This window comes from Brienomyrus brachyistius, unplaced genomic scaffold, assembly GCF_023856365.1.
Source record: "Brienomyrus brachyistius isolate T26 unplaced genomic scaffold, BBRACH_0.4 scaffold52, whole genome shotgun sequence".
In the NCBI taxonomy this organism is placed as follows: Eukaryota; Metazoa; Chordata; class Actinopteri; order Osteoglossiformes; family Mormyridae; genus Brienomyrus; species Brienomyrus brachyistius.
Window position 1 is genome coordinate 1789044 of NW_026042327.1, and position 14407 is coordinate 1803450.

At 46.5% G+C, this 14407-nt stretch overlaps 2 protein-coding genes across 3 annotated transcripts in view; one reads left to right on the top strand and one right to left on the bottom strand.

Moving 5' to 3' along the window:
- The window catches only part of LOC125723828 (NACHT, LRR and PYD domains-containing protein 12-like), a 189832-nt gene that overhangs the window by 42403 nt on the left and 133022 nt on the right, over window positions 1-14407 (bottom strand). The gene's annotated exons all lie outside the window — the stretch shown is intronic.
- LOC125723900 (NACHT, LRR and PYD domains-containing protein 12-like) overlaps window positions 1-14407 on the top strand; it is a 67301-nt gene that overhangs the window by 39781 nt on the left and 13113 nt on the right. The window contains exons 8-18 of the mRNA XM_049000727.1: window positions 676-849; window positions 1818-2015; window positions 2407-2580; window positions 3944-4117; window positions 5929-6117; window positions 6613-6786; window positions 8378-8551; window positions 9520-9717; window positions 10109-10282; window positions 11645-11818; window positions 13630-13818. Of these exons, the coding sequence (XP_048856684.1) occupies window positions 676-849; window positions 1818-2015; window positions 2407-2580; window positions 3944-4117; window positions 5929-6117; window positions 6613-6786; window positions 8378-8551; window positions 9520-9717; window positions 10109-10282; window positions 11645-11818; window positions 13630-13818 (1992 nt within the window). The remainder of the gene's footprint in view (window positions 1-675; window positions 850-1817; window positions 2016-2406; window positions 2581-3943; window positions 4118-5928; window positions 6118-6612; window positions 6787-8377; window positions 8552-9519; window positions 9718-10108; window positions 10283-11644; window positions 11819-13629; window positions 13819-14407) is intronic.

A 14407-nucleotide genomic window follows, 5' to 3' on the forward strand; every position in this document is an offset into this window, starting at 1 on the left:
CAGCGCCACGTCACAGCCCCACGTCACAGCGCCACGTCACAGCCCCACGACACAGCCCCACGTCACAGCCCCACGTCACAGCCCCACGACACAGCCCCACGTCACAGCCCCACGACACAGCGCCACGGCACAGCGCCACGTCACAGCGCCACGTCACAGCACCACGGCCAGAATGGAGGCAGTGGCCACCTTCCTTTTAGCTCCTCAGGGAACCTTTCTGATGTGAACCACTGGGGCTCACTGGGTCCCGGGACTAAAATACAAGACTGCATTAGAGCAGCTGAGTAGCAGCTGGAAACAGTGTTTTTTGTCCTGTCTTCGTTAGTCAAACCTTCTTGTTTTGTCTGCCCTCTTGCCTTCCAGTGCTCCCAATTTGATCCCTCACAAGTTCATTTCCAGTCTTTGTTCTGCTGCATTCAATAAAACACCTTTTTGTTTCATCGCAGCACCTGCCCTTCAGTCATTTGTTCTCTGCATCATGACAATATTTATAGCACATGGAGAGACTTTTAGAATTTTGTGGGAGCTGGATGTGCAGGATAAGGGTGGAGGCAGCATTTGACAGCTGGTCTAAAACAAAAACCTTACAATTTAAACAGGTCACTGCTGTTCATGGTGCTGGCTGAGGTCAGCAGCCACCTGGATTTTGTCCAAGATCTTGTTATTTTTTTATAGGCTGTCCAACTGTAATATCAGAGAAGAAAGCTGTTCTTCCCTGGCTTCAGCTTTGAGGTCAAACCCATCACACCTGAGAGAGCTGGATCTGAGCTACAATCACCCAGGAGAGTCAGGAGTGCAGCTGCTCTCTGCTGTACTGGAGGATCCCAGCTGTAAACTGGAGAAGCTGCAGTGAGTACAGAATATGCATTTTACATTCATCCATATGTCCACCTTCAAACTGCTTATCCTGGACAGGAGGCCTAGATCCTGTCCCATGCAGTATAGGGTAGAAGAGAGGATGACACCCAGGCTGGGATGCTGCTCTCTCACAGGACACACTGACACACAACTCAGGTAATTTAGTGACACCAATTAGCCAGACTGCATGTTTGTGTGAGGAAACTGCAGCATACAGAGAGAACACAAGGAACATAGAGAAAACTCGCCTCACGGCAGAGAAGCAGTAGGATTCAAACCCTGGAGGCAACTCACTCTGCTGTTTTGTGGGGCCCATATTATATTAAATACCTGTTAGATTAGGCCTGTCAGACTTAAACCCTGCCAGTTATGGGAGAGTCAAAGTTTTTTTCCGGGTAAGTATTTGCTTGATTACATAATGAGGATGACTGTAACATAAAAGAAGCCGTACAATATCTGGGCTGGAAAACTAACACAGCCTGACAGGCCTGCATTGGCTGCTGGGGATGTTCACATCTCCTCCTTTCAGAGTAACTAGTCAGTTTGGGGACAGCTGGCAGAAAGGTGACTGACAACTGCAAAGGAAGTTATTTCATTGGTCTGAATATGTTATGGGAGGATTTACATGTACATTGTATATGATTCTGTGGAATTATTTTATTTTGTCTTTTAAATTAGTTTTATTTTTGTGCCGTTTGTGTATTTTGTGGCTAAAATTCTATACAGTGTGACCTGTGTTGCTGTACTTTGTCAGCTGAAACTGTACAGCAATGCAATAAAAAGTATAAGCATTTGAGGTAGGATCCACCAACAGTAAATAAACGTTCCCTCTCACCTCTCCTCTCATCTCAAATTACCCAAAGACACAGATCTCTGCACATTTTGATTTATTTTGAAACGTAAGCTGTGCTGCTTGTTGTATTGAAAATAAAAGCTTATTCTGCTGTTTCCTTTTGCAGGCTGAACAGCTGTAAATTGAGTTGGGAATCCTGTATAGTGCTGGCCTCTGCCCTCAGCTCAGATTCACACCTCAGAGAGCTGGACCTGAGAGACAATGAGCTGCCAGATTTAATAGAGAAACAGCATCCAGGGTTTAAACAGCAGAGGCTACAACCAGCATTGCTGGGTTTTACACGCTGCAAACTGGACATACTGAGGTCAGTGTTACTGCGTATTCCACACTGTAAATACAATGCTAAATACAGTCCTTTCAGACACTCCACATAATGGCTACATCTCTGAATCAGCTGATTCTAAATGCAAGCTGGCCAAGCAAGGCCTATGTCAAAGCCTTAATACTATGGAGCATTTTCTGCCAAAGAAACCCAAATCAAGTGTTGGCTGTTTTAAAATAATTCAGCCAATAATACATCCTTTTATTTTGGGTACCTGCTGCATGGGCACCTTCCTGTGTCAAATCAACCGCCTGTCAGCTATGAGAGATGAATCTCTCCTGTAATCAGATCTCACTGTACTGTACTGATCTGTGTGGACCACAGGCTTTAAAATCTCTACATGGTAAATGACTTAAAATATTTTCATTTCCAGGCTGATTAGCTGTAATCTCACAGCTGAATACTGTGAGGTGCTGGCTTTAATTCTCAGGTCAAACCCCTCACCCCTGAGTGAGCTGGACCTGAGTGACAATAACCTGCAGGATTCAGGAGTGATGCTGCTTTTTACTGGACTGGGGGATTCACACTGTAAACTGGAGATACTGAGGTTAGTATTACTGGCTATCCCACACTGTAAACTGGAGATATTAAGATCTGTCATGTTTGACGTTCAAATACTAAACTGCTACTTTAATATACTTTAATATTGATGTTCTTACACTGATGTCACAGCAGGTGGAAATCACTGCGTTCACACCCACTGAGTGGGAAATAAACTGAGTGGCATCATTACCGTTCAGCTTCAATGCTGCAAAAATGGTCACATATGGCTGATACCATATCCGTCTAATAAATATGAATCTGTGCTGATACCGATCCAAATATCGGACTTGTGCAAATTACTCCGACTTGGAGGACGCAGGAGCAGATATGAGGGCAACAAAAGGTTTACTGCCAGGGAACTGGCAAACAAAAGCATCACTGGGGATCAAAAGGGAAGGCCTGGAGAAACAGGAAATCACACAGCATGATGTCAATGACACAAATGACTAGCCCAGGACTGGGAGGCGCGAAAATTCAAGACTGACATAGGAGCAGCTGAGTTGCAGCTGGGAACAGTTTTGTTTGTCCCGTCTTCGTTAGTCAAACCTTCTTGTTTTGTCTGCCCTCTAGCCTTCCAGTGCTCCCAATTTGATCCCTCACAAGTTCATTTCCAGTCTTTGTTCTGTTGCATTCAATAAAACACCTTTTTGTTTCATCGCAGCACCTGCCCTTCAGTCATTTGTCCTCTGCATCATGACAATATTTATAGCACATGGGGAGAATTTTAGATTATTTTTGCAGGGGGGGGACACAATAAAAACTGCCTGGATTCAGCAGCATTAGCTGTGTAATTTTCATTGGAATCACGTTGTTGGCTACTGACACCTGGGTGCAAATAGCATCTGCCTTAATTTTGGACTGACCTGGTCCTTTATGTCTGTTACTAAACAGTCACTGAGGCTAAAAGATGACCTTCAGTGAACAGTGTGTGGCAGCTGCAGGAACAGAGGCACTCAGGCAAACCCAAGTGCAGAATATTACCCCCGAATGGCAGCTTTTTATCAGCAACAGGGAGACCTGGGATGGGGGAAAGGGGGGGGGGTGGGGGGGGGGGGTGCTGAAGGGCTGTCTGTTCTGGGTGGTCCAGGCCAATCGCTGGTCCCAGTCAGGCCGTGGCTTTGGTCATGGTGTCAGCACAGGTGTTACAGCACAGCCAGGTTGGAGGCAGTGGCCAGATGCTTGTTAAGAGGCTTCTGCGGGAACCTTCCTTTTAGCTCCTGGGGGAACCTTCCCAGATGTGAGCCAGTGGGGCTCATTCGTGGGATGCAGGTGTGCAAGATTAGGGTGGAAACAGCCTTTGTCAGCTGATCTGACAGGTCAACAGCCACCTGTACTTTGTCCATAATATTCTGATTTCCTTTCTATAGGCTGTCCAGCTGTAGTATCACAGAAGAAGGCTGTTCTTCCCTGGCTTTGGCTCTGAGGTCAAACCTCTCACACCTGAGAGAGCTGGATCTGAGCTACAATCACCCAGGAGACTCAGGAGTGAAGCTGCTCTCTGCTGTACTGGAGGATCCCAGCTGTAAACTGGAGAAGCTGCAGTGAGTACAGAATATGCATTTTACATTCATCCATATGTCCACCTTCAAACTGCTTATCCTGGACAGGAAGCCTAGATCCTGTCCCATGCAGTATAGGGTAGAAGAGAGGATGACACCCAGGCTGGGATGCTGCTCTCTCACAGGACACACACTGACACACAGCTCAGGTAATTTAGTGACACAAATTAGCCAAACTGCATGTTTGTGTAAGAAAATTGTAGCAAACAGAGAACAGTGCACACAGGAACATGAAGAAAACTCGCCACACAGCAGAGAAGCAGTAGGGGGGCGAACCCCAAACCTTGCAGGTCCTGCCCACTGTCTCATTGCACCATGTTATTTTAAATATATAAGTTTGAGCCAGTCAGACTTCATCCTTACCAGCAATGAGGTGTCACAACTTTTTTTCTGGTAAACAGTGGCTTGATTTCATAATTAGGATAATTGTGACATAAACAAAGTCATGCAATAGCTGGGCTGGAATGAAAAAATGTTGTCAGCAGCTATACCATCTGTAGTTCAGACCAGGCAATCCATCTGAACTCAAGCAGGATTGGGCCTGGCCAGTACTTTGAAGGGAGACCAATTAGGAAAGATGGGTTGTTGCTGGAAGAGGTGTTGGTGTGGCCAACAGGTTAGCCCATCCTGTGGTCATTGTGAATCCCAGTGCCCCAGTGCAGTGACGGGGACACTGTGGCCAACAGGTTAGCCCATCCTGTGGTCATTGTGAATCCCAGTGCCCCAGTGCAGTGACGGGGACACTGTGGCCAACAGGTTAGCCCATCCTGTGGTCATTGTGGATCCCAGTGCAGTGACAGGGACACTGTGGCCAACAGGTTAGCCCATCCTGTGGTCATTGTGAATCCCAGTGCCCCAGTGCAGTGACGGGGACACTGTGGCCAACAGGTTAGCCCATCCTGTGGTCATTGTGGATCCCAGTGCCCCAGTGCAGTGACGGGGACACTGAACTGTGAAAATGATGCTGTCCTTTGGATGAGACGTAAGAACAAGGTCCTGACTTTCTGTGAGCATAAAAGATCCCAGGGCATCTTTCAAAAGAGTAGGAGGGGTGTCCCAGTGTCCTGGCTGAAACTGCCCACTGTAGCCCTATCAGATCTGGCTTCCTAATCATCCCCTACATCCCCTACTCCTGCCCCTTCACCACCTTAGCTGCTTTGTATTGAGCATAGCTGGCTCCGATTGGCTGCCATCGCATCACCCAGATGGGTACTACACGGTGCTGGTGGTTGAAGTGGCTCCCCATTGGTCCTTAGAGCCCTTTGTGTGTCTTGAAAAGCACTATATTGATGTAATTCTCCATCAAACTAACACAGCCTGACTGGCCTGCATTGGCTGCTGGGGATGTTTACATGTCCTCCTTTCAGAGTAACTAGTCAGTTTGGGGAAAGCTGTCCGAAAGATGGCTGACGACCGCAGTGGGAGCTATTTCACTGGTGTGAATATGTTATGGGAGGATTTACATTGCATATGATGCTGTGTAAGTGGTTTTACTTCTTTTCAATAGGCTGTGTTTTTCTTTTTGTGCCATTTGTGGATTCCAAGCCTGTCCATAAAAATCCATACAGTGTGACCTGTTGCTGTACTTTGCTGAAATGCAATAAAATTAATAAGGATTTGAGGAAATATCTACAAACTCGTTCAATGATCAATTGACTTCAGTAAATAAAAGTTCCCTCTCACCTCTCCTCTCTATCAGGAGGCAGAGATCTCTGCACATTTTATTTTGAAACGTAAGCTGTGCTGATTGTTGTATTGAAAATAAAAGCTTGTTCTGCTGTGTCCTTTTGCAGGCTGAACAGCTGTAAATTGAGTTGGGAATCCTGTATGGTGCTGGCTTCTGCCCTCAGCTCAGATTCACACCTCAGAGAGCTGGACCTGAGAGACAATGAGCTGACAGAGAAACGGTGCCCAGGATATGAAAGGCAGATGCCCCAGTCAACATTGCTCAGTTTTACACGCTGCAAACTGGACATACTGAGGTCAGTGTTACTGCGTATTCCACACTGTAAATTCAATGCTAAATACAGTCCTTTCAGACACTCCACATAATGGCTACATCACTAAAACAGCTGATTCTAAATGCAAGCTGGCCAAGCAAGGCCTGTGTCAAAGCCTTAATACTATGGAGCATTTTCTGTCAAAGAAACCCAAATCAAGTGTTGCCTGTTTTAAAATAATTTTACATCCATTAAACATCCCAATTTTACATCCCATAATACATCCATTATTTTATGTATCTGCTACATGGGCACCTTCTCGTATCACATGATGTGGTAATGAGTTACCTCAAAAGTTTTGAGTTAACTTTATTCCAGCCTGAAATTAGTTGGGTTTACAGTGAAGTGGAGGAGGCACAGTGGCCGTTGCTGCTTGTTATACTGAAAACAGCAGCTTGGTTTAATGTTTTCTGTCAGTAGCATTAACAATGTGTAGGTTATGTATGTGTCTCTATTAAAATATTTTTTGTTTTCCAGGCTGAACAGCTGTAATCTCACAGAGAAATGCTATGAGGCATTGGGTTTAATTCTGAGATCAAACTCTTCACACCTGAGAGAGCTGGACCTGAGTTACAATGACCTGCAGGATTCAAGAGTGGAGCTGCTCTCTGCTGCACTGGGGGATTCACACTGTAAACTGGAGATACTGAGGTTAGTATTACTGGGTATTCCACACTGTAAACTGGAGATATTAAGGTCAGTCATGTTTGAGAGTTCAAATACTAAACTGGTACTTTAATATATAGTGTTTCTGTGATGGCTGCAAAGCAAGTTACACAAGTGAACTGCTTCACTCACATAATTTCATTTCGACTAACCAAGTATAGATTTCAAGTTAAAATTTTTTGATGTTTTTCAGAAATAAGGCCATTACAATCAGAAGCAGTTTATTCACAGCACGCACAGGATACACAGGAATTTGACCTGGTCATAAAGTGTAGTGCAGATTGAAAATGAGAATTAAAAAGTCATCAAAAAGATAAAAACAACAGATTTCCCTCAAATGGTATCTTTTTATCAGGAAGAAGGAAAACAGACATGGAGGAAAAGGGGGAGGTGCAGTTTGGTCTGTGGGGTCCAGGCCAGTCGCTGGTCCCAGTCAGGGTGTGACACAGCGCCACGTCACAGCGCCACGTCACAGCGCCACGTCACAGCGCCACGACACAGCGCCACGTCACAGCGCCACGACACAGCGCCACGTCACAGCGCCACGACACAGCGCCACGTCACAGCGCCACGACACAGCGCCACGACACAGCGCCACGTCACAGCGCCACGACACAGCGCCTCGACACAGCGCCACGTCACAGCCCCACGTCACAGCGCCACGTCACAGCCCCACGACACAGCGCCACGTCACAGCCCCACGACACAGCCCCACGTCACAGCCCCACGACACAGCGCCACGTCACAGCCCCACGACACAGCCCCACGTCACAGCGCCACGACACAGCGCCACGACACAGCCCCACGTCACAGCCCCACGACACAGCCCCACGTCACAGCCCCACGACACAGCGCCACGTCACAGCCCCACGACACAGCCCCACGTCACAGCGCCACGACACAGCGCCACGTCACAGCCCCACGTCACAGCGCCACGTCACAGCCCCACGACACAGCCCCACGTCACAGCCCCACGTCACAGCCCCACGACACAGCCCCACGTCACAGCCCCACGACACAGCGCCACGACACAGCGCCACGTCACAGCGCCACGTCACAGCACCACGGCCAGAATGGAGGCAGTGGCCACCTTCCTTTTAGCTCCTCAGGGAACCTTTCTGATGTGAACCACTGGGGCTCACTGGGTCCCGGGACTAAAATACAAGACTGCATTAGAGCAGCTGAGTAGCAGCTGGAAACAGTGTTTTTTGTCCTGTCTTCGTTAGTCAAACCTTCTTGTTTTGTCTGCCCTCTTGCCTTCCAGTGCTCCCAATTTGATCCCTCACAAGTTCATTTCCAGTCTTTGTTCTGCTGCATTCAATAAAACACCTTTTTGTTTCATCGCAGCACCTGCCCTTCAGTCATTTGTTCTCTGCATCATGACAATATTTATAGCACATGGAGAGACTTTTAGAATTTTGTGGGAGCTGGATGTGCAGGATAAGGGTGGAGGCAGCATTTGACAGCTGGTCTAAAACAAAAACCTTACAATTTAAACAGGTCACTGCTGTTCATGGTGCTGGCTGAGGTCAGCAGCCACCTGGATTTTGTCCAAGATCTTGTTATTTTTTTATAGGCTGTCCAACTGTAATATCAGAGAAGAAAGCTGTTCTTCCCTGGCTTCAGCTTTGAGGTCAAACCCATCACACCTGAGAGAGCTGGATCTGAGCTACAATCACCCAGGAGAGTCAGGAGTGCAGCTGCTCTCTGCTGTACTGGAGGATCCCAGCTGTAAACTGGAGAAGCTGCAGTGAGTACAGAATATGCATTTTACATTCATCCATATGTCCACCTTCAAACTGCTTATCCTGGACAGGAGGCCTAGATCCTGTCCCATGCAGTATAGGGTAGAAGAGAGGATGACACCCAGGCTGGGATGCTGCTCTCTCACAGGACACACTGACACACAACTCAGGTAATTTAGTGACACCAATTAGCCAGACTGCATGTTTGTGTGAGGAAACTGCAGCATACAGAGAGAACACAAGGAACATAGAGAAAACTCGCCTCACGGCAGAGAAGCAGTAGGATTCAAACCCTGGAGGCAACTCACTCTGCTGTTTTGTGGGGCCCATATTATATTAAATACCTGTTAGATTAGGCCTGTCAGACTTAAACCCTGCCAGTTATGGGAGAGTCAAAGTTTTTTTCCGGGTAAGTATTTGCTTGATTACATAATGAGGATGACTGTAACATAAAAGAAGCCGTACAATATCTGGGCTGGAAAACTAACACAGCCTGACAGGCCTGCATTGGCTGCTGGGGATGTTCACATCTCCTCCTTTCAGAGTAACTAGTCAGTTTGGGGACAGCTGGCAGAAAGGTGACTGACAACTGCAAAGGAAGTTATTTCATTGGTCTGAATATGTTATGGGAGGATTTACATGTACATTGTATATGATTCTGTGGAATTATTTTATTTTGTCTTTTAAATTAGTTTTATTTTTGTGCCGTTTGTGTATTTTGTGGCTAAAATTCTATACAGTGTGACCTGTGTTGCTGTACTTTGTCAGCTGAAACTGTACAGCAATGCAATAAAAAGTATAAGCATTTGAGGTAGGATCCACCAACAGTAAATAAACGTTCCCTCTCACCTCTCCTCTCATCTCAAATTACCCAAAGACACAGATCTCTGCACATTTTGATTTATTTTGAAACGTAAGCTGTGCTGCTTGTTGTATTGAAAATAAAAGCTTATTCTGCTGTTTCCTTTTGCAGGCTGAACAGCTGTAAATTGAGTTGGGAATCCTGTATAGTGCTGGCCTCTGCCCTCAGCTCAGATTCACACCTCAGAGAGCTGGACCTGAGAGACAATGAGCTGCCAGATTTAATAGAGAAACAGCATCCAGGGTTTAAACAGCAGAGGCTACAACCAGCATTGCTGGGTTTTACACGCTGCAAACTGGACATACTGAGGTCAGTGTTACTGCGTATTCCACACTGTAAATACAATGCTAAATACAGTCCTTTCAGACACTCCACATAATGGCTACATCTCTGAATCAGCTGATTCTAAATGCAAGCTGGCCAAGCAAGGCCTATGTCAAAGCCTTAATACTATGGAGCATTTTCTGCCAAAGAAACCCAAATCAAGTGTTGGCTGTTTTAAAATAATTCAGCCAATAATACATCCTTTTATTTTGGGTACCTGCTGCATGGGCACCTTCCTGTGTCAAATCAACCGCCTGTCAGCTATGAGAGATGAATCTCTCCTGTAATCAGATCTCACTGTACTGTACTGATCTGTGTGGACCACAGGCTTTAAAATCTCTACATGGTAAATGACTTAAAATATTTTCATTTCCAGGCTGATTAGCTGTAATCTCACAGCTGAATACTGTGAGGTGCTGGCTTTAATTCTCAGGTCAAACCCCTCACCCCTGAGTGAGCTGGACCTGAGTGACAATAACCTGCAGGATTCAGGAGTGATGCTGCTTTTTACTGGACTGGGGGATTCACACTGTAAACTGGAGATACTGAGGTTAGTATTACTGGCTATCCCACACTGTAAACTGGAGATATTAAGATCTGTCATGTTTGACGTTCAAATACTAAACTGCTACTTTAATATACTTTAATATTGATGTTCTTACACTGATGTCACAGCAGGTGGAAATCACTGCGTTCACACCCACTGAGTGGGAAATAAACTGAGTGGCATCATTACCGTTCAGCTTCAATGCTGCAAAAATGGTCACATATGGCTGATACCATATCCGTCTAATAAATATGAATCTGTGCTGATACCGATCCAAATATCGGACTTGTGCAAATTACTCCGACTTGGAGGACGCAGGAGCAGATATGAGGGCAACAAAAGGTTTACTGCCAGGGAACTGGCAAACAAAAGCATCACTGGGGATCAAAAGGGAAGGCCTGGAGAAACAGGAAATCACACAGCATGATGTCAATGACACAAATGACTAGCCCAGGACTGGGAGGCGCGAAAATTCAAGACTGACATAGGAGCAGCTGAGTTGCAGCTGGGAACAGTTTTGTTTGTCCCGTCTTCGTTAGTCAAACCTTCTTGTTTTGTCTGCCCTCTAGCCTTCCAGTGCTCCCAATTTGATCCCTCACAAGTTCATTTCCAGTCTTTGTTCTGTTGCATTCAATAAAACACCTTTTTGTTTCATCGCAGCACCTGCCCTTCAGTCATTTGTCCTCTGCATCATGACAATATTTATAGCACATGGGGAGAATTTTAGATTATTTTTGCAGGGGGGGGACACAATAAAAACTGCCTGGATTCAGCAGCATTAGCTGTGTAATTTTCATTGGAATCACGTTGTTGGCTACTGACACCTGGGTGCAAATAGCATCTGCCTTAATTTTGGACTGACCTGGTCCTTTATGTCTGTTACTAAACAGTCACTGAGGCTAAAAGATGACCTTCAGTGAACAGTGTGTGGCAGCTGCAGGAACAGAGGCACTCAGGCAAACCCAAGTGCAGAATATTACCCCCGAATGGCAGCTTTTTATCAGCAACAGGGAGACCTGGGATGGGGGAAAGGGGGGGGGTGGGGGGGGGGGGTGCTGAAGGGCTGTCTGTTCTGGGTGGTCCAGGCCAATCGCTGGTCCCAGTCAGGCCGTGGCTTTGGTCATGGTGTCAGCACAGGTGTTACAGCACAGCCAGGTTGGAGGCAGTGGCCAGATGCTTGTTAAGAGGCTTCTGCGGGAACCTTCCTTTTAGCTCCTGGGGGAACCTTCCCAGATGTGAGCCAGTGGGGCTCATTCGTGGGATGCAGGTGTGCAAGATTAGGGTGGAAACAGCCTTTGTCAGCTGATCTGACAGGTCAACAGCCACCTGTACTTTGTCCATAATATTCTGATTTCCTTTCTATAGGCTGTCCAGCTGTAGTATCACAGAAGAAGGCTGTTCTTCCCTGGCTTTGGCTCTGAGGTCAAACCTCTCACACCTGAGAGAGCTGGATCTGAGCTACAATCACCCAGGAGACTCAGGAGTGAAGCTGCTCTCTGCTGTACTGGAGGATCCCAGCTGTAAACTGGAGAAGCTGCAGTGAGTACAGAATATGCATTTTACATTCATCCATATGTCCACCTTCAAACTGCTTATCCTGGACAGGAAGCCTAGATCCTGTCCCATGCAGTATAGGGTAGAAGAGAGGATGACACCCAGGCTGGGATGCTGCTCTCTCACAGGACACACACTGACACACAGCTCAGGTAATTTAGTGACACAAATTAGCCAAACTGCATGTTTGTGTAAGAAAATTGTAGCAAACAGAGAACAGTGCACACAGGAACATGAAGAAAACTCGCCACACAGCAGAGAAGCAGTAGGGGGGCGAACCCCAAACCTTGCAGGTCCTGCCCACTGTCTCATTGCACCATGTTATTTTAAATATATAAGTTTGAGCCAGTCAGACTTCATCCTTACCAGCAATGAGGTGTCACAACTTTTTTTCTGGTAAACAGTGGCTTGATTTCATAATTAGGATAATTGTGACATAAACAAAGTCATGCAATAGCTGGGCTGGAATGAAAAAATGTTGTCAGCAGCTATACCATCTGTAGTTCAGACCAGGCAATCCATCTGAACTCAAGCAGGATTGGGCCTGGCCAGTACTTTGAAGGGAGACCAATTAGGAAAGATGGGTTGTTGCTGGAAGAGGTGTTGGTGTGGCCAACAGGTTAGCCCATCCTGTGGTCATTGTGAATCCCAGTGCCCCAGTGCAGTGACGGGGACACTGTGGCCAACAGGTTAGCCCATCCTGTGGTCATTGTGAATCCCAGTGCCCCAGTGCAGTGACGGGGACACTGTGGCCAACAGGTTAGCCCATCCTGTGGTCATTGTGGATCCCAGTGCAGTGACAGGGACACTGTGGCCAACAGGTTAGCCCATCCTGTGGTCATTGTGAATCCCAGTGCCCCAGTGCAGTGACGGGGACACTGTGGCCAACAGGTTAGCCCATCCTGTGGTCATTGTGGATCCCAGTGCCCCAGTGCAGTGACGGGGACACTGAACTGTGAAAATGATGCTGTCCTTTGGATGAGACGTAAGAACAAGGTCCTGACTTTCTGTGAGCATAAAAGATCCCAGGGCATCTTTCAAAAGAGTAGGAGGGGTGTCCCAGTGTCCTGGCTGAAACTGCCCACTGTAGCCCTATCAGATCTGGCTTCCTAATCATCCCCTACATCCCCTACTCCTGCCCCTTCACCACCTTAGCTGCTTTGTATTGAGCATAGCTGGCTCCGATTGGCTGCCATCGCATCACCCAGATGGGTACTACACGGTGCTGGTGGTTGAAGTGGCTCCCCATTGGTCCTTAGAGCCCTTTGTGTGTCTTGAAAAGCACTATATTGATGTAATTCTCCATCAAACTAACACAGCCTGACTGGCCTGCATTGGCTGCTGGGGATGTTTACATGTCCTCCTTTCAGAGTAACTAGTCAGTTTGGGGAAAGCTGTCCGAAAGATGGCTGACGACCGCAGTGGGAGCTATTTCACTGGTGTGAATATGTTATGGGAGGATTTACATTGCATATGATGCTGTGTAAGTGGTTTTACTTCTTTTCAATAGGCTGTGTTTTTCTTTTTGTGCCATTTGTGGATTCCAAGCCTGTCCATAAAAATCCATACAGTGTGACCTGTTGCTGTACTTTGCTGAAATGCAATAAAATTAATAAGGATTTGAGGAAATATCTACAAACTCGTTCAATGATCAATTGACTTCAGTAAATAAAAGTTCCCTCTCACCTCTCCTCTCTATCAGGAGGCAGAGATCTCTGCACATTTTATTTTGAAACGTAAGCTGTGCTGATTGTTGTATTGAAAATAAAAGCTTGTTCTGCTGTGTCCTTTTGCAGGCTGAACAGCTGTAAATTGAGTTGGGAATCCTGTATGGTGCTGGCTTCTGCCCTCAGCTCAGATTCACACCTCAGAGAGCTGGACCTGAGAGACAATGAGCTGACAGAGAAACGGTGCCCAGGATATGAAAGGCAGATGCCCCAGTCAACATTGCTCAGTTTTACACGCTGCAAACTGGACATACTGAGGTCAGTGTTACTGCGTATTCCACACTGTAAATTCAATGCTAAATACAGTCCTTTCAGACACTCCACATAATGGCTACATCACTAAAACAGCTGATTCTAAATGCAAGCTGGCCAAGCAAGGCCTGTGTCAAAGCCTTAATACTATGGAGCATTTTCTGTCAAAGAAACCCAAATCAAGTGTTGCCTGTTTTAAAATAATTTTACATCCATTAAACATCCCAATTTTACATCCCATAATACATCCATTATTTTATGTATCTGCTACATGGGCACCTTCTCGTATCACATGAGCCGCCTATCAGCTATGAGAAATGAATTTCTCCTGTACTGTTCTGCACACTTTACTGTACAGATCTCTGTGGACCACAGGGTTTAAAATGTCTGCATGCTAAGGGACTGAAAATTCTGTTCCCGCCAGTTCTGTTCTATCTGTAAAACTGATCTGACTGAGTGTCGGCTTGGTCCCTGGTGCAGATAAAGTCATCGCTTCACTGTTGCCTCAGTATCTGCTTCTGCTGCCCTAGCAGTCGAGGGGTTTCTCTGAACTGCAGCTAGGCCTATGTGAATGCATACTGTAAGGCCATTATGG